Source organism: Macadamia integrifolia, unplaced genomic scaffold (assembly GCF_013358625.1).
Source record: "Macadamia integrifolia cultivar HAES 741 unplaced genomic scaffold, SCU_Mint_v3 scaffold_180A, whole genome shotgun sequence".
In the NCBI taxonomy this organism is placed as follows: Eukaryota; Viridiplantae; Streptophyta; class Magnoliopsida; order Proteales; family Proteaceae; genus Macadamia; species Macadamia integrifolia.
Window position 1 is genome coordinate 164661 of NW_024870632.1, and position 24387 is coordinate 189047.

Genomic DNA, 24387 nt, shown 5'->3' on the forward strand with positions numbered 1-24387 from the left:
AAAAAAAAAAACTTTAGAGGCGGTGGTTTTTTGCTATTAATATCTAATTAGTAATATATTTTATATTATTTAAATCTAAATTTCCACTTAACCTTTAAATCCGCCGCTGTTAATATCTAATTAGTAATATATTTTTTATTATTTAAAATATAAATTGCCTCTTAACCTTTAGCTAAACCACTGCTACTATTATTATTTTTCTGATTTTATCTTTTTCCTGCATAAATATTAAAACTTTTTATTAAAATCCTTTTGCACATTTAACGGCTGTTATATCTTATCGCCTGATGATTAAAAATGTATTTAAAAAAAAAACACAACTACAACTCAGGTTAAATATTTTCAGGATGCAAAACCAAGACAAATAGGTTTCAATAGAGTTCCATTATCATTGCACCAAGGACATATATAAGAAAAGGTTCTCTGAGCAAGCGGGTTGGGATGGAATCTCCCATACCCTGCTACACCCTCACCTTTCTAATCATTGAATTTCCCCTGTTTGCATCTCATCCACTCTCTTCACAGCAGTTGTTTGCAACTTGACAGGTTGAAGAAGGGAGAGACGTGAGCAAGAACCATCAGATAATCAAAATGGAAACCGGAGAGATCCATCAGATTGGGGATAGTGCTAAAGATATTGCCCCTAGCAAGATTATAACAGGGGACATGAGGGTCGAGGGGAGAGAAGGAGAGAGGTAGAAGATCTATCTACTACTGCTTATGGATGAGGAGACATTGAAGGATATGAATAATTACTGCAGTAGCGGTCAAGATTATCACTCATCACCGATTAATGAGAGAGATTTGAAATTTTTCCTTTGATATCCTTATATCTCCAATTTCTGTAGTGGGGTTTTCGATTGAGATATGAGGTCCTTGAATATTGAATACTCTCTGAGAGAGAGAGAGAGGGAGAGTAGAAGACGTTTCGTCTCAACATGGAAAGGAACTACAAAGCTGATGGGTCACAATAAGTAAAGTGATTGAGGAGTGAATGATAAAGAGGTCTCTAACTCTAGGCAGTGAGCTGACCCCAGATTGTTGAAAATCCTTGTATAAATCTCAAATTCTCTTCTTTTCTTAGGAATTTTCTCCTTCAGTTCTAGCACTCTGCTTTTCCTTTGAGCTTGTACGCTACTGTTTAATGCAAATTCTGAACAAATTCAATTCAGGAGATGTAGATATGAAGATTCATGAGGAAGGCATCCCATGCTACACTTTTTGTGAGAGAGTTGCAGGGTGACGAAACGAGGAAGAAAGTAGGAGCGAGAAAGGTTCAGTGGTTGGGTTCTATTGGCTCCAGCGATGAGTTGCAGTAGAGAGAGAGAGAGAGGTGCAATGACAGTGAGGAGAGTGGGGTTGCAGCAGCTCACCCCTTGAAAGGATGAGATGCAAGCACATGAATCCAATGGTTAGAAAGGCGAGGGCATGGGAGATACCATCCCACCCCACTTGCTCAGAGAACCCTCTCCCTACATATATATATATCATAGTTTTTAAGGCGCTGGTAAGGCGACGCCTTAGTAACGCCTTGGTGCTGATGCGGTCTAGAGATGGTAAGGCAGTGCCCCGCCTTATGTGAAGTGGCACCTTATGGGGGATTTTTTTTTTTTTTAAACATATTTTAAAATTACTTGATGAAGATTCCAACTATAGATTTTTTATTGGTAGGTATATGGTTTTGTTAACACTTGAGATGTATGGGATCAGCTTTACTCCACCAAAAATAATCAAAACAAATAAAACAAAAACACGATTCACAAACAGGGTTTGGATTTTGTCGAGGGTTTTAAGAAAGGGTTTTGAGAAGGAATCAAGAAACAAGGAAGAACCACTGATCCAGGCGACCATTTTGCTCCGGCAGCGGTGAGCTTCATTCTTCTTTGACAGGAGTAGAATTATAGTGGATGACCTTAGGGCTTAGGCACTCATTTTGGCATCATAGAGGTAAGTATAATAAATACTTGTATTTTTTATGTCTTCTTTTCTTTATATTTATAATTTTGTTTCATAATTATATATTTATATTATATGTTAATATGTTATGACAATTGATGATTGATGATTGATGATTGATGATTGATGATTGATGAAGATGAACTTAGTTTATCACTTTATTGATTTGTTTTCTTGATGAATATCTTACATTGGTATGAATATGAACCTTTAATATTTATTTAACATATGAGTAATAGGATTTGAGTCAAATAGATTGGTTTTATAAAAAAATTACGCAAGAACGCTTTAGTCAATAAGGAGACGCTTTATGCCCACCTTATCGCTAAGGTGCTCCGAAAGACCCTCAGACGCCTTCGTCGCCTTACCACCTTAAGAACTATGCCTTGAACCAATTCCTTCCAATCGACCTCCTAAACAAATTTTCAAAATCCCCACCCGACCACCCCCTTTACCCTGGTAACCTATACAACCCGACCCATTTGTCCAAACAACATGTCACTTCCATCCCCCAACCTAGGGGTGTCAATTCCTAAACCGAACCGGTAAAACTGGCCGGACCAAACCGATAACACGGACCGAACGGAACTGAACCAAAGCCTTATTGGTTCGGTTCAGTTCGGTTGGGAGTATTGCAACCCCAAAACCAAACCAAAACCGCACCGAAAACCGGATGAACCCGAAACCAAACCGAAACCGGCTCAAAACCCGGACCGAAACTGAAACCAAACCGGTAAGAAACCGAAACACTCCAAATTCATTAAAAAAATCAAAATTTGCATAGTTTTGTATACATTTGTATGGAAAGTCGAATCCAAACTGGACCAAAAACCAAAACCAACCCGGCTACCAATCGATTTAAGAAACTGAAGACAAACGGAAACCAAACCACACCGAAACCGAAACCGAAACCAAACCCAAACCGGAATTTCCTTATTGGTTCGGTTTTGGTTTCAGCTTTCCCACACCGAAACCGACTCAACCCGGACCAACCAATTGACACCCCTACCCCAACCCGACCCACCCGACTCTCTTCGCCTTCGCCCGACGCTGCCATCGCCTCTCCTTTTGACGCTGCTTCTAACGGCATTCCTGCTCCCATTTTGAACTCTCCGACTACTTTTTTTTCGGCGGCCTCGTCTCCTGCGGCTCCATCAAATGCAGTTTTCTCCCTGTGACTCCCTATCGCCTGGCCTCTTCCCATTGGCTGCCCTCCCCATGCTTTGGAAGACCCTTCTCCACGAAGGACTATTCAGCCCCCCTGCCGATCTTGGAAGGTCCTCCGGTTTTCTCCATCAGCAATGAAGACCCCGGCTCCTCAATTTTGCCCTCTGCTAGTGAAGATTCTCCCTGTGGTAATCTGGATGTCCTCCCTGCCTTTACATCCACTAGGGAAGATTTCCCTACCCTCTGCAACAAGGCTACTCGCAAGGAATTGATCTCATGTCATCCTCTTTGACAGGCCATTGAAGACATCTCTGATCATTGCAAGACTACTGGCTCCAACAGGCCATTAAAGACATCTCTTACTGCTGAAGATGAACTATACTATATTGGAACCTTGATTGAAAGTGTTCCAAGGCTTCCAATCCCGGCTGGTACTCTGGTTGAGATCCCTGATGGTTCCATTTTGTCTACTACCCAGGTTATCAGTAATAGCTCTACCCCTGCCATATCCACCACCAAAAAACATAAGAAAAAGCCCCCTCCTCTATGTCCTCATCCAATTCTCTTTACTCTACTGCCTCCGCGGTTATTGGATACAGCCGCAGACACCCCCCAACCCTACCCCCTCCCATTCCTAAAACTCCCCGTGGCTCCTCCAAGCATCCATTGCCCCCCACCCTCAGTTCCCAATGATTCCTTGGACAATATGGAATGTCCGAGGTCTCAATTCCACGGCAAAACAAGCTGAAATTAGATCCCTTATCCGCTCCGCCAAGCCCAATCTCTGTTGTCTTCTCAAAACTTATGTTCAAGAGGCCAATGCCAGTCGGATTGCCTCTTCTATTGCCCCCCATTGGTCTGTTGAGTCTAATTACTCATAGCCCGAATGGTAGAATTTGGATCCTTCAGGACCCCTCCTTCTTGTCCATCACCTGTCTCTTTGCCTCTGCACAAGTCATGCACATCTCCATCTCCCACCACTCTAGTCCCTTCATCTGTTTGCTCTCTATTGTCTATGTCCACAATAGGGCTCCCCTCAGACTTCCTTTGTGGGTTGATCTCCTTTCCCTTGCTCCCTCCTCTAGCTCCATCCCTTGGGGTATTGCTAGAGACTTTAATGTAATCCGCTTCAGCCATGAAAAATTTGAAGGAAACCCCATAGATCTTCAGGTTGTTGATTCTTTTAATGATTGCATTGATGACCTCAACATGATAAGTTAACTTGGCATAATAGATGATCTGGGGTTCATCGGGTGGCCGGAAAACTTGATAGGGTTCTCGTTAATGAAAGCTGGCTAGATTTCTTTCTTTCATCTCATGTCTGTTTTGGCCAACCTGGTGTTTCTGATCATTGCCCCATTTCCATTCATGTTGTCCCCTTCAGATCTTTTGGTCCCAAGCTTTTTAAATTCTTTGACATGTGGACTTCCCATCCTAGTTTCCATGCCTTAATCCTTAATCCTAGGAATATCCCCACCCCCGCTCTCTATCTCCTCTCCTTGCTTTTGCAAGAAAGCACAAGAATGTTAAAGCCACCTCAAACTTTGGAACTCCTCCATCTTTGGGAACATTTCCACCAGGGTCTCTGAAAGTAGAGACAAACTCCACTCCATCCAATCCAGACTCCAACTGGACCTTCTCAACCCTATCTTGGCTGAGGATGAAAAATCTGCTGCCTCAGAGTTGTCCTTGCTGCTGGATCAAGAAGAATCCATTCTTCATCAAAAAGCCTGCATCAGCTGGCTTGCCCTAGGGGACTCCAACTCAGCGTACTTCCATCGGTCTCTCAAAGCTAGGAACAATGCTAATACCATTCCTATGCTCATTTCTTCTTTTGGGATTGATCTCTATTCTCTTGATCTTATGAAGGATGAAGTGGTCTCTCATTTCCAGAGACTCTTCAATCCTACATCCCCCCACCCTCCCCCCACCATCCCCCCCAATCTTCTCAATAAATTCGTCCTGGATGACCTCATCCCCTTCCTCCAATCTATCCCCAATGAGGAAGAAATTCTCTCGGCCATCCTCTCCCACAAAGCCAACAAGTCCTGGCCCTGATGCTTTCAGCATGGGCTTCTTCTCTACCTGTTGGAACATCATCCGCAATGACCTCATCTTGGCGATTCATAGCTTTTTCTATAACCCAAATCAAATTTCTGGGATTAACCATACCTTCCTCTGCCTCATCCCCAAAAAGGAAGGTGTGGTTGCAATGAACGACTTCAGACCCATCTCTCTTTGTAATTTTCTTTTTAAATTCATTGCAAAAATCCTAGCAAACAAGATCTAAAAAGTTATTGATTCTCTTGTTAGCCCCAACCAATCTACCTTCATTACAGGGAGTATTGTGGACAACATCATCCTCTGTCATGAGATTGATTGTGGCTTTGATTGTAAATCCCACTCTCCTGTGGCGCTTCTCAAGATTGACATTCATAAAGTTTTTGACACAATTAGTTGGGACTTCGTTACCAATGTGTTGCTCCAGATGGCTTTCTCGCCCTTTTTTGTCCACTGGATTCTTGTTTGTATATCCTCCCCAAAATTATGTCCTTGTGAATGGTAGTCCGACTGGCCACTTCCCTTCTCGGAGAGGGATCCGTCAAGGATGCCCCCTCTCCCCTCTCCTTTTTTCCCTAGCTCTTGTAGTCCTTTCTCGTTCAATCCAATCTTCCACTGACATCCATCTCATATCCCCTATTCCCAAATGTAAATCTCTCCTCCTCTCCCACTTGGCTTTCGCGGATGACAATATGATCTTCTCCAAGGCAGCTATCCTTTCCATAACTACCATCATGTCCACCCTCCACTCCTTTTGAGACCCTTTTGGGTCTCAAAATCAATCTCCTCAAATCTAATATCTTTCTCTCTAATGTCTCCCCCGAGACTATCGATTCCCTTTATGGTATCTCAGGTATCCCTTTAGGCACCTTGCCTGTCAAATATCTGGGTTTCCCTCTTATCACATCTAGGCTCATTACTCACCACTGTTCTCCCCTTTTTGATCTCCTTAAGAAGAAGCTCCAGCTCTGGAAAGGCAAACTCCTTTCTTATGCCGACCGTCTCACCTTGATCCGATCAATCCTCCAATCCATGTATTTATATTGATTTGGTAACTTTGTCCTTCCTGCTTCAGTGATCAAGTCTTACGAGAGTCTTTTATGCTCCTTCCTCTGGAAAGGCTCTGATTCCTCCAAATTCCTAAGGCCCCTCAGTTGGAAGAAGATTTGCCTTCCCAAATCCGAAGGTGGGCTAGGGATTAGGAGAATCCAAGATGCTAATTCAGTAGGTATCCTCAAGCTTATTTGGAAAATTACGTCCAAGCACAAAAGTATTTGAGTTGACTGGACCCTATCTGGCCTGCTTAAGCACCAAACCCTTTAGACTGCCCCATCTACCTCGGACCCATCCTGGATCTAGAGAAAGATTCTTGAGCACAGACCCATGGCTTTGACTGCTATTTCTTATTTCATAGGCAATGGTCAATCTACTTCCCTATGGAAGGACCCTTGGCACCCTTCAAGGATTTTATCTCAAATCCTTACTCCGAGAGTCATTTACTCTTCGGATCTCCCTGCAAATGCTAGAGTCTCTGATATCCTTTCATGCATTGGGTGGTCACCCCCTATCCCTCCGCTCTCTAATCTTTGGCCCTCCCTTCCTCCTATTCCCCCTGGTCACAAAGGTAGGGAAGACAAATGCATCTGGCTTCCCTCCTCCAATGGGATTTTCTCCTCTGCCTCTGCTTGGACCTATGTTCACAACCGCTCCCCTCTTGTTCCCTGGCACAAGTTGGTTTGGTTCAAAGGGCATATTCCCAAACATAGTTTCACCTTATGGAGATGTATATCCAATCGTCTTCCCACCCAATCCTTCCTCATCCATCGTCTAATCCCTGTCAACCCTTCTTGTTGTCTTTGCCCTTTGAATACTAAGGATATCCCACATCTCTTCTTCTCTTGCTCATTCTCCTCCCTTGTGTGGAAGAATGTCCTATCCAAATGTCGGCCATCCCGCAGGACTATTCTCTCCCTCGACCGAGAATGGGTGTGGGTAGATATGACTTTCTCGGGTTCCTCTATTTGTGATACGATTGGAAAACTGGCTTTTTGTGCTACTATCAACCATCTTTGGATAGAACACAACATCCGTAGATAGACCCCCCAAATCCCGTTCTCAGGACCAGATTTGGAAAGCTATCTACTTTAATGTTACTTCGAAAGCCCAAGCTCTCCTTAACCGCCATCCCCGGCCGGTCCCTATCTCCCCAAAAAACCCTCTCATCATCAACTCCTGGAACCTTCAGGTTGATCTCTTCCAGCCCCCTTGATGGTGTTAGCCTTCCCCCCTCCCTTTTCTTTTGTTGGTGATGCCTTCCCTTCCCCTCCCCCCGGGTGCCAATCAGTCTTGGTTCTGCATTAGTTTGTTTTGTTATTTTCTTATTCCCCCTGAGTTGGCTTCTCCTTGTTGGCTTAAGCCTTCCCTCCCCCCTTCTCCCTTGTATATTCTCTTCTCTCCTTGGTAATGAATTATTTATTCATCCAAAAAAAAAAAAGTCATATAATGTATGCCTAAAATGCCTAGTCAGGAAGCTTGTCACCTAGGCCCTCCAAAGCTTTGGATCGCCCAATCGTCATGACAACTAAGATTACCACAATCACAAGCAAGTTTCACATCCACCTAATCAGCAATATAGGTTCAGATCAAAACCCAAGACCTGATCATAAGTGAAAGAACCCAATAGGGGTGTGTGGAGGAGAAGAAATAACTATTGGAACTGACAGAAGGTATCATGATCATCTCAAATATACCACTGCGATGATTTCTCAGATACTTCCATATAAGAACTCACCCGGTAATCCTGTTTCCATGATTTTCCACTCCTCCTGAATTTTCTTTGCCCAAGCTTTTGATGGCTGACAAAGAAAAAGAAAAATACAAGGTAAGAAAATGAACTCCTATTTATAAAACTTCTCTTTTCTGGGGTGGGGGGGGGGGGGCAACCTCCAGAAATTTATAAATCTAAGTTCACCTTAGCTCGTGAAGAATCTCCCTTGACATAAAAATGATCTGAATAATCTTCAACAGATTCAAATTGTTTAAAAGCCTTATATTTCTTCAGGACTTCATCCTCCTCTTCATCTATCTCTATCAGTTCAACTTCACAGCAAGAACTTGACTGGCTATGGACTGGTGAACTGCTTGTACCAGCTGTTGCCTTTTGACTTTCATAAGAGTCCAGCAACCAAGGAATTGGTGCCTCTACACCGGGAGGGAGGTCCATCGCATCGAATTGGGCTTGCAGGGACGGATCATAATCATAATAAGGTGAATCATCACCATATTCTTCAAGGTCCACTAGATCCTGTGGATCTGGCTCGAGATTGTCTAGAGTGAATGTAGGAAGATTATTTATCAGCTCAAAATCAGTTGAAGTAGGACCCGCAAAATCATTGGAGAAAGCATTCTGCAAAACCAAGAAGAGCATGTGAAATTAAATGAGCATTAAGAACATGAGAGCTATGAGCAAAGGAAAACGATCATCTATCTATAACCCAGTAAGACAGCCGACGACATACCTTCACAAGTTGCCAACTGTTGTCATACCCATTTTCTATAGCCTTTCCCTTACTGACCATTTTCACTTTTTCATCAATTAACATAGCTCCAAGATCTTCTTCTTCATCAATTTCAATGACGCCATCAGGAACAACCTGTGAAGAAATAGCTCCTTTACATCACTGAAACATAGAAAAAAGGTACTACAAAAGCTTTATTGAACAATGGAGGAATATCAACTTGTGCAACTCATGACACCAAATAAAAAAGTGAATAACTGATTCCAGTATAGTGGAAGTCTTTACTGGTTTTTCCACTATACTGGATGTAAAGCCCTAATACAAAGACAAACAAAGCCAAAGTTGGGTAGATCAAAGGAACATACATTGCAATTAAAATTTAACTCACTCACTTGTAAAATGGATAATGCTTTTTTAACAATTTAATTAACATAAGACAAAAAATACTTTTACCCCCCTTTTTTAGTGGTCGGAAGAGTTCAACAAGCATACTTGTATATCCTTTTTATCGGCCTGCTGTTTTATCCCCATCGGCTAATGGACCTGGGTTGCTCTTTGTAATATTTTTTTTTTTTTTTTTTTGGATGAATAAATAATTCTTTGTAATATTATCTTGTTTTGATACATTTCTTTTTTCTCCCAGAAAAAAATTAAATAAGGGAGATAACTCTCTCCATTGCCAATGGAGAAAGCTTTTCAACAATTGCCATGATTTCTGCCAAACCTTTGGGAGTGTAGAATATCAATACATAAACAGAAAATAAGGGTTCATATATTTTGAACTTCTCCAAAACAAAAGATCATCTACTTCAATTGACTTTCCATCACATATACAGCGATGTATAGGTCTCACCTCCATGCTTATCTAGAGATGGTAGCACTTCCAAGTTCAAACTAGCGATCAGAAATTTTCCAACATTCTTCCTCGGTACAAATCAAATTGGTGTAGACATTGTCCATATTAAAAATCTGATTATGAAATTCTACTCAGGCTACCAATATCGCTTTTCCTAATCATATAAGTAAAATAGAATAATTGTGCTGCTATGTTGAACTAATTCAATTGGCCTCCAATGCCCTAAAATCCTAATCTTGCAGGGAATTTCATCATATGCTTCATCCATGAAAGACAAATCTATTTGTGCTACTATGAGAGTGGAACAACAACAGGACTGAAACTGATAAGATTTAAGATCTGGCATACCAGTTAAAAGCAGTAGCGGTGTGTTGCTTATGCATAAAATATTGCCCAATAACCAGTATACCTAATACAGTCACGTTATAAACCAAGCAACAGAAATAACAGGAAACAAGACCTTATTGAGGGAAGCAAAGAAAGCAGATGGTAAAAGGAAACATGGAACAAGATGATGGAGGCCCTGCATTTCAGAGTTTCTTTGCTTTTCAAGGACACCTATAACGATTTTAATTTTAATGACAAATCTTTGTTGAAGTGTGCTAATTTCTTTGATCATGTGGTTCAATTTGAGTGGTAAAAAAGTGATTTGATGCCCAGCAAGCACTAAAATGTAGACTCTAGACACCTCTTGGTAGTCCATCCTTTCCCATGGCACCTTGTCTGTGGGAGCCAAGCACAGTACGTTTGATGTGATCCTAGTGGGGAAAAAAAAAAAAAAAAAAACATGTATGGGTTCTCTGAGAAGGAAGCAATCAAAGATGAATTGAAGAGGAGGAAAGAACAACCTGGTCGCCCACTGTTCACAACCGTGCAACAAAACCCAATTTCATGATAGTCTGGGTTTCACATAAGCATTCCTGAGCTGTACAGACTACAGACCTTAGGAATAAAAGCTTCAAACCTAGGAAGGACTGTTTTCACATGCCACAGTAAGGAGGTAATGCAATTCAGTAGAGTGCTAGAAGGATTACCATGGCCAGCCTTAAACATAGAAGAGAAAGACTCACAAGCCTTAGTACCAATAAGAGAAGGATCAGAGGTGGAAGAGCCAAGTAGAAGCGGGGGGCGATAGTGAAGGAAGTAGTGAACTAAAGCAGATCGGGAAGTAGGGTTGACAGCGCCTGTTGGAGCAACGTTCAGTGCTCTACAATCAGAGTTCCCTTCGATTCTACGGGAATTTCTCCTTTACTTATCAACAAAGCGGCTTTGGTCGAACTGCCTTTCACTGGGCCGGTCTACACTTGGGATAACAGACAGATTGGACACCGCCGTTCCACAGGGGCCAGCCAGGAGTTCGACAAAGGGTAGAAAGCCCGGTGCGGCTCCTACAAAGGGTAAATCGGCTAGTAGTTCCAAATCTCACTGTCCATTTCAAGATTGAATTGGTGGCTCAGCTGCACCCAGCGTCATCTGCGAATTTCCTATTATGTCAATGCCAATTGAATCAATGGTTGTGAATTCGAACTTTTTGGTATTTTCAGTTTCTTCGGATGATATGATGGGTTGCATTTGCATAAATAAGAAAAGAAACAAAGAAACTCCTAATATGATACTAAAGACTAAAATGGAGTTATAATCTACCTACTACGTAGCCTACCTGAAGTAAAACATGAAAAAATAAATAAAAGAATAAAAAGACTACAAGATAAACCCAAAATACACCCAAATAAATAAATAAAGCCTACCAATCCTTATTGGTCCAAAAACTCGGATTGGGCCAATTTCATTTGGGCTCAGTTTTCCAAACCCTGTCGTATCAGCCAGTCTAGTGCCAGTAGTAAATCAACTCTCCTTTGAAGGGGGTAAAAAAAAAACCCCTCGACTCCATCAAATTTGGATGACCAAGGAGGCCATCAAGTCAACTCGCTGGAGGAGCAATCCCTCTACCTTCTTGAGCTTAATTTCGAGGAGATCCTTGGCAGAAAGAAACTTAATTTCTTTGTAGTCAAGCTCGAAAGAGTAGGTATTTTGTGCCTACTTATCAAACAATCACAATCATCCAAGAAGAATGTGACACACCTTCAAAGGGAGGACATCACATTGTACTGTATCCATGAATCATGGTTCTAAATCTCCTCAAAATTTCCCTGTTTCGCAGAGGGTCCAAAACGTAGCCATAGATCAAAACATAACCGTAGGTCAAAACTCAAATATAATTGGCATCGAGGAAATTTACCATGTTTCGCATGGTTCGACCAAACTAGTCCAACCCATGCCATATAAAGTCACTTATTTCGTGGGAAACACATTGTTTCCCACATTAAGACAAAAACTCCTAAATACTAAGAGTTCCAAAGAAGGGGGAATTTGGACACAAAACTTCAAATTTGCGTCAAGCAATTGTAAATTGTTTCTACTACCTTGCATTTTAAACCAGCTCAAGCCAGAGAGACCACTTAGATCTTCAAGGTAAACCCATTTTCCCAAACTTCTTTTTTTATTCAACATAGTTGTAAACATAGTAGAATTCTTTCAAAGCGTTGCCACCTTCACATCCTCATAGTCTCAGTGAGACATTCCTTAGGTTGGTATATCTATAACATGTTGATGATGCGACTTATAGGTGGGCAGCAATAGACATTGAAAACAATTGGGCCTAAAACATGTCATGGGATTCATATGTGTTGCATTCAAAGGAGCGGCTACAACATCTATAGTGGTACGCATCTCGTGGATTGGAGCCACCTACAAACTCCTCCTGGTACTAAGTGGTGAGTGTTGTATGACTAAATCACTAAGATATATGTTTTGATTGTTTTTAATAACTTATTTAAATTTCTAGTACCTAAGATATATGTAGACTATGTTTATAACAAATTAACAAGGCTAGTGTGCAACATCAGTCAACGTACAGTAGAAAAATTGGGTTAACACAAGTACTATTTTGGGTGTTCTTTTCATGAAAATAATTTATGGATTAGCTTTAAAAGGTCAAAAATAAGGTGTACACAAAAATTCAGACCAAAAAAAAATACTTCCCAGGGCTCGACTTGGTCGAAACCCAAGATTTAGAATCTTGCCATGAACCCACTAATAGAGTGTGAGCAAATGCCTATCAATAATCTTGAGATTGGTGTTGTTCACTCATGCTACCTTTTACAGAGTGGGGTGTGGTTCTGTCTCCAATCCCAACTTCTGAATAACATCTTTAGAGACGACATTAGTGCCACTACCACCATGCTACATAATTGGTCATTCCACTTCATACGGGTCTGGAAGATACTGCTATGACTATGGCTACAGCACCAGTCTTCATCCTTAAAGACACTGTAAGTGGTCAAAACAGGACAAAGAACATAAAAAGGTTGTAGTTCCACATAACTCTCATTGTCATTGACTTCATCCAGCTCATGCTTTGCCTCCAAACAAACTGTCTCAAGATTCAGTTGCACTTGCAAGGCAAGAAGTATAAAAAGAATCCTTATTAATATAGGCTAGAAAAATGGTTAGAACGACACCGAGTAGCGACATACATGTATCCTTTGTATGTGAAACACTAAATGGTAGCCTTTGGCAACACAGGAGATCTGTCAAAACCATGTTAATGTGGAGAATATGGCCAATTACGTCGTGAAGATGCTATAGATGAACCACTAGCTTGTAGTTTTCTAAATGACTTTACCTAGGGAGAATACTACTGCTAATTGGAACTATCACCCCTATAAAAAGCATCTAAGAAAGCCTTCCAAGTATAGGGCCTATTCAAACTCTTTGCCTGATATGCCATGTGAACTGCATCCACAGTTCTAGGTTTCACAAATTTCAACCATAATTTCGCAAATTTCAATAGTTTCGACCCACCGCAGAATTTCTAAGTTTCAGAAATTTTACCCAAATTTCTAGAATTAGTAAAAAAAAAAAATACCTGGTTTCGACCAGGTTTCAGAGATTTCGACACCCTGGTCAAAACACAATTGTGAACCTTGACTGCATCCTCCATTGTAAATAGTTGACCGGGTGATAATGCAGTACTAAACTAAGGATGCAAGCCATTACGAAACTGTGCCACCAATACCTCCTCATCCCACCAAAATCAAATCGAGTGGCTCAGTAATAAAATCCAGCCACATATTCTTCAACTATCATACTATCTTGCTTCAACCATGCAAACTTGAGGTACATGAGATGCTTGTAATCGATTGGAAGTAATCTCCAGATCATAGCTTCTTATCTCAACCCAAGTAGTGACCAGCTCTATGCCTCGAGTCCAAATCAATTGTGCATGTCTAATCCACCAAACTTGAGCCATGCCCTTTAGTTTAGCCTCTATAGATAAAATCTTCCTAGCCTCAATTAACACACACCATCTGAAGATTTACAAACTGTGAATCCAATCCAAATATTGCTCTAGATAATTATCCCCATAAAAAAACGACGACATTAAATTTGGCACCTCTTTCAGTATCATAAGGAGCATTGTCAAAAGGTCAGCCAAACCCTATATGGTGGAGGTGGAGGTGGAGGTGGAGGTGGAGGTGGCAATGGTGATGGTGTAATGTGAGACAGGCCCTATGGGATAGAGTAAAAAGAATTCCCAGATTGAATAGGACACTTTCATTTATCTGAAGCCACCAGTTGACCAATAGAAGCTTGCATGGATGTCGTCATAGTCTGAAGGGAACTAACAGTTTGCTGAGGGAATCAACACAATTTGTTTAAATTGTTGGAGAACCTCACTATTGGTCACCATGGTTAGGACATCAAGGACTTTGGCTCTGATACCAATTAATGCAATCCCAAGGACAAATACCTTGTACGGGTTCACTAGGAGGGAACCAATCAAAGAAGAGGAAAGAAAATCCACGACCAACTTGGTCGCCCGATGTTCACAACCGTTCAACAAAACCCAATTTCATTCTATTCAAATCTGTCCAAAATGCTTGCATAAATAAGAAAGAAACAAATAGACTCTTAATCTAATAAAAATACTAAAATGGAGTTGAACTCTACGCACTATGTAGCCTATCCAAAGTAAAACATGATAAATTAAAGAATAAAAAAAGAACTACAAGATAAACCCAAAATAAATAAATAAACCCTACCAACCCTTGTTGGTCCAAAAACCCGGGTTGGGCCGATTTTGTTTGGACTGGGTTTCCAAACCCAGTCATGTCGGTCCAACCACTCTCGAGCAATTGCATTAAAGTTTTCCTAACAGCGACCTAGAACAAGACACTATTACTCAAACTAACACGTCAACCCAAGACTACAAACAGATAAGTAGCGCTAGTTTATTGAGTTGTCCTAGTAAAATACCAATAACCATGAATTTTTATCGAGGTTGGTCTGTAAAAGAACAGATATGCTGAAAACATCTTCTAATGAAAGTTAGACCTTGCAATGGTCACAAGAGTTTCCCCATCATTATCTTGACAACAAGAACCATCCCCACACCCATATCCCCCCCCCCCAAAAAAAAAAAAAATGAAAACACATTGAAGCAAATTCCCTAGACCAGTAGACTGAACTCTGACAGTCCTACACATCCCTGAACAATCTTTTCTCTCTTTGGATGGCACCAGTATCAGTTGTAGAAATTAAAAAATCCATAGAGGCAGCACATTCCAGCTAGTTACCAAGGCTCCTGTCCTTTTAAAGCAATGAGATGATCTCCAGGACCTGCCCTTCTACACGTTGTTTCTAACCATATCCCTTATATGGAAGTAAAATGGAACTAAAGAGTGCTGATTATAGAGGCAACAAGGTATTTCAGGAAAATGAACAATCAATCAGAAGCTAATGATGAAAGAAGATCATCACTTCCATGCAATATAAGTAAAAGAAGTACTGGTACAATTGTGTAAATAATTACCAAGATCACAATGCTACTCTAAGCAACCAAAAGTCCTCAAAAGTGCAAGAGATAGAGATATTCACAATGCCAAAAGATAATTTTATGCAATATGTCCAATTAAATATGCTCTGATGTGAGTAGCATGAAATTAAATAACTTTTTCCCCATTTCAAGCAAGCTACTTTTCAGCAAAACTCATAAGACGGAGTACCATGAAGTTAAACAAGGATGTCCTTGACTCTAAAGGAGAACCAAGTATACTGAAGGAACCCATAAAGGATTAAAGACCAAATTGGAGTCTATGGAAGCACCACCTGATACATGCGGATGATTGGAAGTACAAGGGAATGAAAAAGAAACAGACCTAGAAGTCCAAATTGCGGCAACAAATGGAAACTCTAGGCACTAGAAAGAATGAAACCTCCATATAGGATACCAGCAACCCAAAGTTACTTAAATCAAGGAACGCATTCTGTCCATTAAAAATGTCATATCATATAGAATAAAGATCAAAACAAAAGACAATAATCACCAGGCACAGAGTACACAGACCCCAAGATGAACTTCTTGGCGGTAAAAATATAGAAAGAAAAAATGAAGAAGATAAAAGTGAAGAAACCCAGAACTTCCAAACGGGTGATCAAACACAGCAAACGATACCCATGAGTACTTCAATCCCTATACGAACATAGATTCTTGTGAGCACAATCAAAGCCAAGAAAGCTACTCATCAAAAGGATAAGTTTATACTCGAAACCGTACAATCGCGTTCATTCTCTCTCAACAAGCATTAAAAGGAAAACGAAAAATCAAACAAATCTTTCCATCAATTCCATCCAAAATCAACAGTAATACTAAACAAAAGGGAGAAAAACCCTTTTAAGAACAGAGTTTTCATGATCAAAAAAAATTACTATCTGATTATGTTTGAGAGACTTGGAAGCCGGTGGCTTGATCTCGATGACGTCGGGTTCGTAACGGGAAGAGCTGGACCCAGACATTGAACGAAGCCTGTTCACAATAACATCGAAAAAAAGACGTAAACCAAAGAACTTTTAACTGAAACGAAGAGCTCACAACAGTATATCAATTAGCAGAGACAAGAGAGAGAGGAGACTGACTTCGTTTTTCGCGAGACAAATCTGGCTAACGGTGGCGGCTCCATCCTCGTAATGCAGCTTTGGAGAGAAGAGAAAGACTTGGGAGAGCGACCGAGGGTTTCGGCTCCACGCGATCGTTTCAGCGGTTACGCATATCTCCAACTTTCTTATTTTCTCATCTACTCTCACTCCTATCTCTTCTCTCTCTCTCTCTCTCCCCTTTTTTTCTCTTTACCAATTCGCGCCTTCTCAAGCAAGTTTCTCTCTCTAGTCGCAAGTCGCAACGCAAAAATAGCAGCATTGTTATTCTCAATATGCACCCCTACGATGACCGTAAATTACGAATACTACCCTAGTCCCCTCGTCGTCGTTGGTCTTTTGGTTTTTATTTGGTCCGCGTAAAGTACGGGACTGTCATCTGCTAATCGTGCTCTGAGCCGCCGTGTGGCTTGTGGGAACTGGGCAGGGGTGGGGCCTCTGGAAACCATGGTTTTAAAAATCGGATCCGTTTCCGATCCTGACCGATTACAATGATAATTTGTCAAGGTAAAATTATTCAAAATAGCAATTATTTTAAATAAAAAAAAAAAAAAAGATAAATCTGACCGAATCGATATCGGTTGAGACTTGAGACCGATCCCGGTTTTAAAACTTTGCCCAAGACTGTGTTTCTCGCTAAATATGATCTTAACTAGCCATTAAGTCGGAACTGAAGCAACTGAATCGGAATAAGCAACCATTAATGCTGGTGGGCCCATCTCATGGGAACTACATGGACCCCACATTATCTTGACTCTTGGATTTTTTGGCTGGCTAAACATTCTAATTTTGGCTGTGCGACACGTGTATTTCATGGTTGGACCCACTGATTACGCCTCATGATTGAAGGTTGGCATATGTAAGGTTGTCAATGTGGTAGAATCGAATCGAAAATGGAAATCGAAATCGACTTTTAAAATTTGAAAATTAGTTACCAAAAAAAGTTTAAGAAAAATTACAAGATTATATAATTGGATTTTTCATTACCAAACCACCCATTTAGTATATTAGATTCCAAAAATACCAAATATTGGGTTTCATCTAAAATTCTTCTTCTCTTTGTGATTGTGAGAATTGTGAGTTGTGGAGAAAAAAAATTTGGTAAATGAGTTTTGGGACAAATGTTACTAGTAAGGTATGTGTTGTCTAAAATTCTTTGTTTGATTCATGTTTGGCTGACAAGGATGTAATGAAATAACAAAGATGTGTACTGAGTGGACGATGAGCGATGATTGTAGGAGTGCAACCATGGATGTTGTTCACGGGAAGATGTATTGGTATCAAGGATTTAATTATCAGTATCGATCTAGCTGATAGTGATACGATATCTGTTGTATCAGTTTAGATCGGTCAATATTACCCTTATTTTTCATTAAAAAATACGTTTTTTATTTTACAATTTTACCCTAATACAGATACAATATCTGATCTTAAATCGATCAGTTATTGAGATTGGTCTTAGACAATATCAATACGATATGAATGATAAAGTCAATCCGATCCAGATACCTAAAACCATTGTTGGTATTGATTGGAGAAGGTAAAGTTCAGTGCTAAAACTGTCTATAATGTTTAGAACATTGGGAATCTAAACAATGAGCGGATAGTTTGGTAATGAGAAACCTAATACTATGTAATTTGTTTTTTTTTTTTTTTTTGGTAGAATATACTATGTAATTTGTAGTTTCCCAAAAATCTATTCGTTAATATGAAGTTCGGTTTTTATTTTAAATTAAAAATCAAATCGAATTGATTAAGTGTAAACCGTAGAATCAAGCTAATCCGAATTTAAATTACAATAAACCCTACTACAATCATGTGTATTTATTTGAGTTTTATGACACTACCTACTATGGGTTTTTTTGTTGAATTGTGAAAGGGGATTGAAAAGTACCATATTTGATATTATAGGATTGTATCTTCATGAGATTATAACATTCTTTTTTTGGTAAAAATAAGGTTATAATATTCTTAACAGTATTTATTTCAGCACATTATTAACATTTAAAACAAATTACCAAGACAATATATGAACCAAATACATAAACTATATAAGAAACGAACAAAACCAAACTGATTTGGTTCGCTTTTTGTTTCAATCTTGAGGATACAAAAATTACTCCATTTCGCTTTTGAATTAGTTTCATTTTATATATATATTGTATCCTAGATCAAATCGAAAAAATCATAACAGAACTGATTGATATCCTTTAATGACAATAAAACATGGAGATAAATATAAGTTACCTATGCGTAGTTTTTAATTTTTTTTTCTTTTTTTCCTGGCCAATAATTATTCATGAATTAATATTGGATTAGTTTTGAACTTGGGTTATTTTTGTGGATCTTTAGTATGAGAATAGACCCAATACCTAAGGTCCAAAGCCTCATCGGACTCCATATCATAATAGCACACTATATGATAGTATGCAATGAGATGTAAGATTTTTTATTTTTTTTGGTAAAATGAGATGTAAAATTTAATGATGAGATTTAAATGGTCCAATTCAATTTTGGTTTGCATTTCACACTATTTGCAGTTAGAAGGGGTTCCACCAGTGGGGACGAAGATAATCTAAGAATTTAAAATTAACGTATGAAAAAAGAGAGTAAAAAGTCTAGTTGAATCACAAAAGAAGTTTAGAATAGGGGTGCTTGAAAAAATATATAGGCCATGTATAGAGTCGTGATCATAGTTCTAATACGAAAATTATTCGGATGAAGAATTATTCAGAATATTATGTTTTATTAATTCAACGATTTGATCAAAATATCGGTAAAAAAAACGAGAATGATAAAATTCAGGAATTTTTTTGATGTTATTTTTAATATTTGTAGTACTTGTTTAATATAATCTATTAATCAACTATTATATGTACATAACATACAAATGATATAAAAAAATTAAATTTTAAATTTTAATGATGAGAAATAATATATTTAGATTTTTTTTTTTTCTAAACTCATTTTTTATTACTCAAATAATTGAATTAGGAGAGAGATTGAGAAGGGGGATAAAGGATTAACCTAGCTGGATTTACGCCACCCACCTTGCATGTTCACCTTAAAGACTAAAGAGAATAACAACTGAAAGATTTAGTCAAACCAAAATGGGATAAGAGATTAACTCAAGAAATATAAACTTAGTCAATTTCTATTAAAAAGGAGAAGAAAAGTAACATTGAAATATTAAATGCATAATAATCATACTATTTCTAAGGCTTATCCAAGATGAAGTTTATTTATTTATTTTTTTTCCCAGATAAAATCTAGTTTGACCAAATTATTTGAAAATCTATAGAGCCATATTTTTTTTTTTTTTTTTTTTTTTAATTTGATTCAGATTGGAACCGAATTATTCATAAAATTCAGTAAACTTCAATTTCAAATAATTCGACAAATTAAATAACTAGGAACGTGATAAAAATTTCCTAAAAAAAAAATATCCCAAAAAATAAAAAGTTTATAGCCAAACGAATTTGGCAATATGATACAATAAACCAGGTAATGTGTTATGTGATGCAATAAACCCTCGAAAAATGAAAACAAAACTTAAGGGAAAAAAATATTTGAAATAAAACAAATGGACGGCCAAAAATACAAGACAAAAGGCTAATAATTGATGGGATACATCATTAAATTTGACTGCAAAAATCACACAAATCAATCAATAACATTCCCTATCTATTCAATGGTCAAAATTATTACATCATCCATCCACATGGAACCACTAACTACTCACCATATCATCACATAAAAAGAAAAGTAAATCACAGAGGAAAAAGCCTTCTTATGTGAGCTGTGTGAACCGTAAGTAACCTTTCGCTTTTTCAAATGACAAATTTGTTCACATCTTAAGCTTTTCATCAAACTTCAATTTCTTCCCATTTAGGCCCAACATATCACATGACAAGAAGTGAACATTTCCAATGGATCCGGAAAACTCTGGTGCCAACTACCACCTGGAACTGTTGAAAAATGACGACAATAGACACCCCGTCGAAAGAAAATCTCAATTACCAATCACAGCACATAGATTATGATCCCATGAAGCCCTCAAGCCTAGTTCAAAAACACTTGCCATAAAACACATTTTAAGATCAGCACATCAGCCTACTTCTGAAGTCCAAGGACCAAGATTGTACCTGTACAGAAGAAACATACACACCACATTGGGGATCATCACAAACACTACTTGGTGGAAAGAACATGCTATTAATGAACACAAAGCTCGATTCAGAATTAAGGACCATGCATAGACAACATACCTTATAGACCTTGGAGGATAATGAAGACAATCCACTAGTTGACTAAAAAAAGCCCTATACTGAGACAATATATTACAGGACTAAGACTCCAAGCATCAAGTCTAAACTTGATTGATTACAACAGCAAAGGGAAGATGCAACCAAAGACGAAGCAGCAGTCTGAATGTCCTTCCCTAGGAAGATGAAAGAAAAAAAAAAAAATAGCAACAACCATAATTCCATGTACACGCTAACAAACTCCCCCGCAGGAGAAAAGAATACATTCTCTACTCACTCTCCGCTTTTACACCTAGTCCCACTCCAACCTGCAAAATCACAGTCAAGTCAGCAAGTAGTGCAGGTAATTAGATGAATAGAAATCGAGGCATACATTCACACAGTCACCGAAATAATTTAGACAACCCCCCACCGCACCCAAAATAAGAGAGAGAGAGCATTTGTCAGGTCAAATTGAAATAGACTTCTGCGCCATTCAACAAAGGAGCTTGATCCATAACCTCACTATGTTGGTTTTTATTTTCGATATATATATATATATATATATTTATTTATTTATTTATAGATACATTATTTTTTTTTTTCAAAATGGATTTTCCTCTAATAAAAAAAATGAAAAAATTAGTTTAATATCAACTCGATGGGACTCAATTTTATATATATGTTAGACATTGTTGGCCAATCTACAGCCACGCGGAGTTGGATTGTTTCTTCTACTGGTAAAAGAAAAAAAAAATTAATTCAAAAAGGTAAAAATAAGGAAAATCATTCTTTTTAGTTAGAGAGAGAGAGAGAGAGAGAGAGAGATATGAAAGTCATTTTAGCATTTTTTTTGAAGCACACATGAGGCTCATTATGTTGTACAACATTTTCTTTTGTTGTATTAGGCCAAAATTGTTATGAAAATTTATTTTAATTAAGAGGAAAATATAAAGGGTAGGGGAAAAATAACAAGTAGCTACCTAGTTATTTTGTACTCATGTATGAACACATAGTATTGAATTGTTGGGACTTGGGAGTTGGGAATTAGGTCTCTCTGACTCTATGAGTGTATGTACTTTGCACTATTTTATAATTAATCATTATTATGTTTCTTCGTTCATGGTGCATAATTATTTACTTGTTTTACTTGCCTTTAACACATGCAATATTACACAAGGTATACAATAAGGCGGCGTATATTGCCAACCAAGGGTGCAAATCCAAACTACAACTTTGCGTGACTTTTCTTGCTATATGAAGGTTAATATGGTCATTTCCAATCCCCCACCCACCCACTCACTCACCTGAAATGACCAACTGAAACTCAACAGCAAAAAAATGCACTGTTTCAGCAAAGTTTCGGTCAGGCTAAAAGAAGACTGAAACCCAAATTTTCGAACTATGTTGTCTGCTCACTTCAATGATCAGTACACACCATTTCTAGAGAAAAGTTCTACTTCAGAACAGATTTTAGACAATTGGACCATTCACATAGTGACAAACCAATTGAATTGTCCAGATTGGCTTCTCAGGGCAAACATCTGCAACTCAACATAGACACAAATAAGTGGATCATTTTGGTCCATCACATGACCAGATTGGACTAACGAAGCACTACCCGTAGTGAAATACTTCAATGTTCTAGCTTTCCATCAGATTGAAGTTTTCAGTAACAATTAACAAGCTTGTCACCAACTTTGATTCATGGATGAGAAATTACGTAATCTATTGTTTTTTAAAAGAACCAATAAGAGTGAAGCAAGTTCCCCATTTACCAAGTGATGGATAAATCATACTAATTCCTTTTTTCTTTCCATTATTCTTTTCATTTGTATTTCAGGTACACAACAGTACAGATGGACATATTACAAGGACAAGTAGATAACCTATCTTGTTCTAAACCTTGCAATATCTATAGATGGCGTGGAAAAGTACAGAGAATGAAGGCTCTAATGCTCTAGCCCATTTAGCAAAGAAATGGTTTTCTGGACTGTTCTTTCAGGTATTCCTTTATGGCCCTGATCCTCCAAGTGAAAGATCAGAGGAGGCCCAAATTTTGTGTATAGGTAGTGCCTAGAGGCCCCCTTCTTGCATGTCAAACTCAGCCCAAATTAAGTTTCCCATATGGCAAAATAAATCTTAGGATTCACCAAGAAAATGAATTCTAAGAAATCGTTGGGAACGAATGTGCAGTGAAAAATACAAGGACAAACGCCAATAAATGAGAGGCCATATGATTGAAATTGGCTCTGAAATTTTGACACTGGCAAATCTAGACCATGCAACTTACATCGCAGAATACATGGACCACACATGAAGGCCCTCATATATGGGCACAATCCAAAGAACTTTTTACCAAAAGTAAGAAAAGTCCAAGAAGGAAAACCTAAATAGGAGACTGAGTGAGTTAACAGCACTTGCCACAAATTTGCAACTCAATCAACAGAAAAACCAGTACAAATCAACACCACAAAAGAGCAGATCCTTACAAGCCATAACTTCATTATTGAGCTACCAGCCATTAAATTGAAGTTTACAATGACCTGGATAAAAACTGCTGAGTTTTTGGATCACACTAGTACGCAAGAAACTCAGTCAGCTAATCTCAATAGAACCCATCATAGGGTCACTAAGGCAAAGCAGATAAGGAAAGCAAGGAGAAGGTGAGTAGTTGCACTCACTTCCTCCTCATGAGGCCCTGAGTAGGGGTTCATTAGGATTGGATTGTATCAAAGAGACTAGAAAAACTCCAGTGACTTTGGCAAAGTGAGGCAAGAGGAAGCACCATTATGTCTATTGCGACCGAGAAAGTCACGACTTGCTATGGCATATATGAGTGGAAGGGAATTAAGAAAGTTCAAGAGGATTTCCTAGAGCTGACAATTCCAAAACTGGAATTAAAAAATAATAATAATAATAATAATAATAATCAGAAAATGATTGCTCTGTCAGAGGACATCTTGAAGAAAAAAAAATTAGAAATCAAGGAATAGAGGACTATATATACAAGAAAACTGAATGAGAAGGAGCAGTTGTAAGGAGGAAGTACCTGGTGGGCTATCTCAAACTGCCCGCCAACCCAGCCTTCTCTTATCCATAGACACATCCATGTCACCTTTTCATGTTGTCTTTGCTGGAATGGCACCGAAGATGTTTACCATCTTTTTTTTTTTTTTCCTACCCTTTTTTCTCCTCAGTCAGGAAGAAGGTCCTTAGTTATTGCTGCCCATTGAGAAGAAGAAGTGTTCCTCCCTAAGTAGAGAATGGATCTGGGTTGATATGTCTTATGCTAGTTCTTCCATCTGCGACACCATTGGAAAGCTTGCCTTCTATGCCACCATTAACCACATTTGGATGGAGAGAAGCCTTCGTAGATGGACCTCCAATTCTCGATCTTTTGATAAGATTTGGAATGCCATCTACTTTGATGTCTCCTCCAAGATTGCCTCCCTCCCATAGTTGTCAAGGCGTCGCTTAGGCGTCCAAGCGTTTTTTTAGGGTCACGGCGAGGGACGCCATTGCTGAAGTATAAAAGGCGGTCGCCTTTGGTATAAAGGCGTCCAAAAGGCGTCGCCTTCGACGCCTT

General features: G+C 38.9%; 1 protein-coding gene and 1 long non-coding RNA gene across 2 annotated transcripts in view; both read right to left on the reverse strand.

Moving 5' to 3' along the window:
• Positions 1-16781, reverse strand: part of LOC122071055 (putative ubiquitin-conjugating enzyme E2 38) — a 31356-nt gene extending 14575 nt beyond the window's left edge. Inside the window, exons 1-5 of the mRNA XM_042635320.1 lie at positions 16537-16781; positions 16330-16426; positions 8703-8837; positions 8156-8590; positions 7976-8039 (exon numbers count right to left, since the gene is read on the reverse strand). Of these exons, the coding sequence (XP_042491254.1) occupies positions 7976-8039; positions 8156-8590; positions 8703-8837; positions 16330-16426; positions 16537-16580 (775 nt within the window). The 5' untranslated portion in view covers positions 16581-16781. The remainder of the gene's footprint in view (positions 1-7975; positions 8040-8155; positions 8591-8702; positions 8838-16329; positions 16427-16536) is intronic.
• A 3392-nt stretch (positions 16782-20173) lies between these two features.
• Positions 20174-24320, reverse strand: LOC122071054. The gene is made up of 2 exons (XR_006138042.1): positions 20823-24320; positions 20174-20699 (listed from the first exon to the last, which is right to left on the reverse strand). It is a non-coding gene; the product is annotated as an uncharacterized LOC122071054 (long non-coding RNA).
• Between the last annotated feature and the right edge of the window lie 67 nt (positions 24321-24387).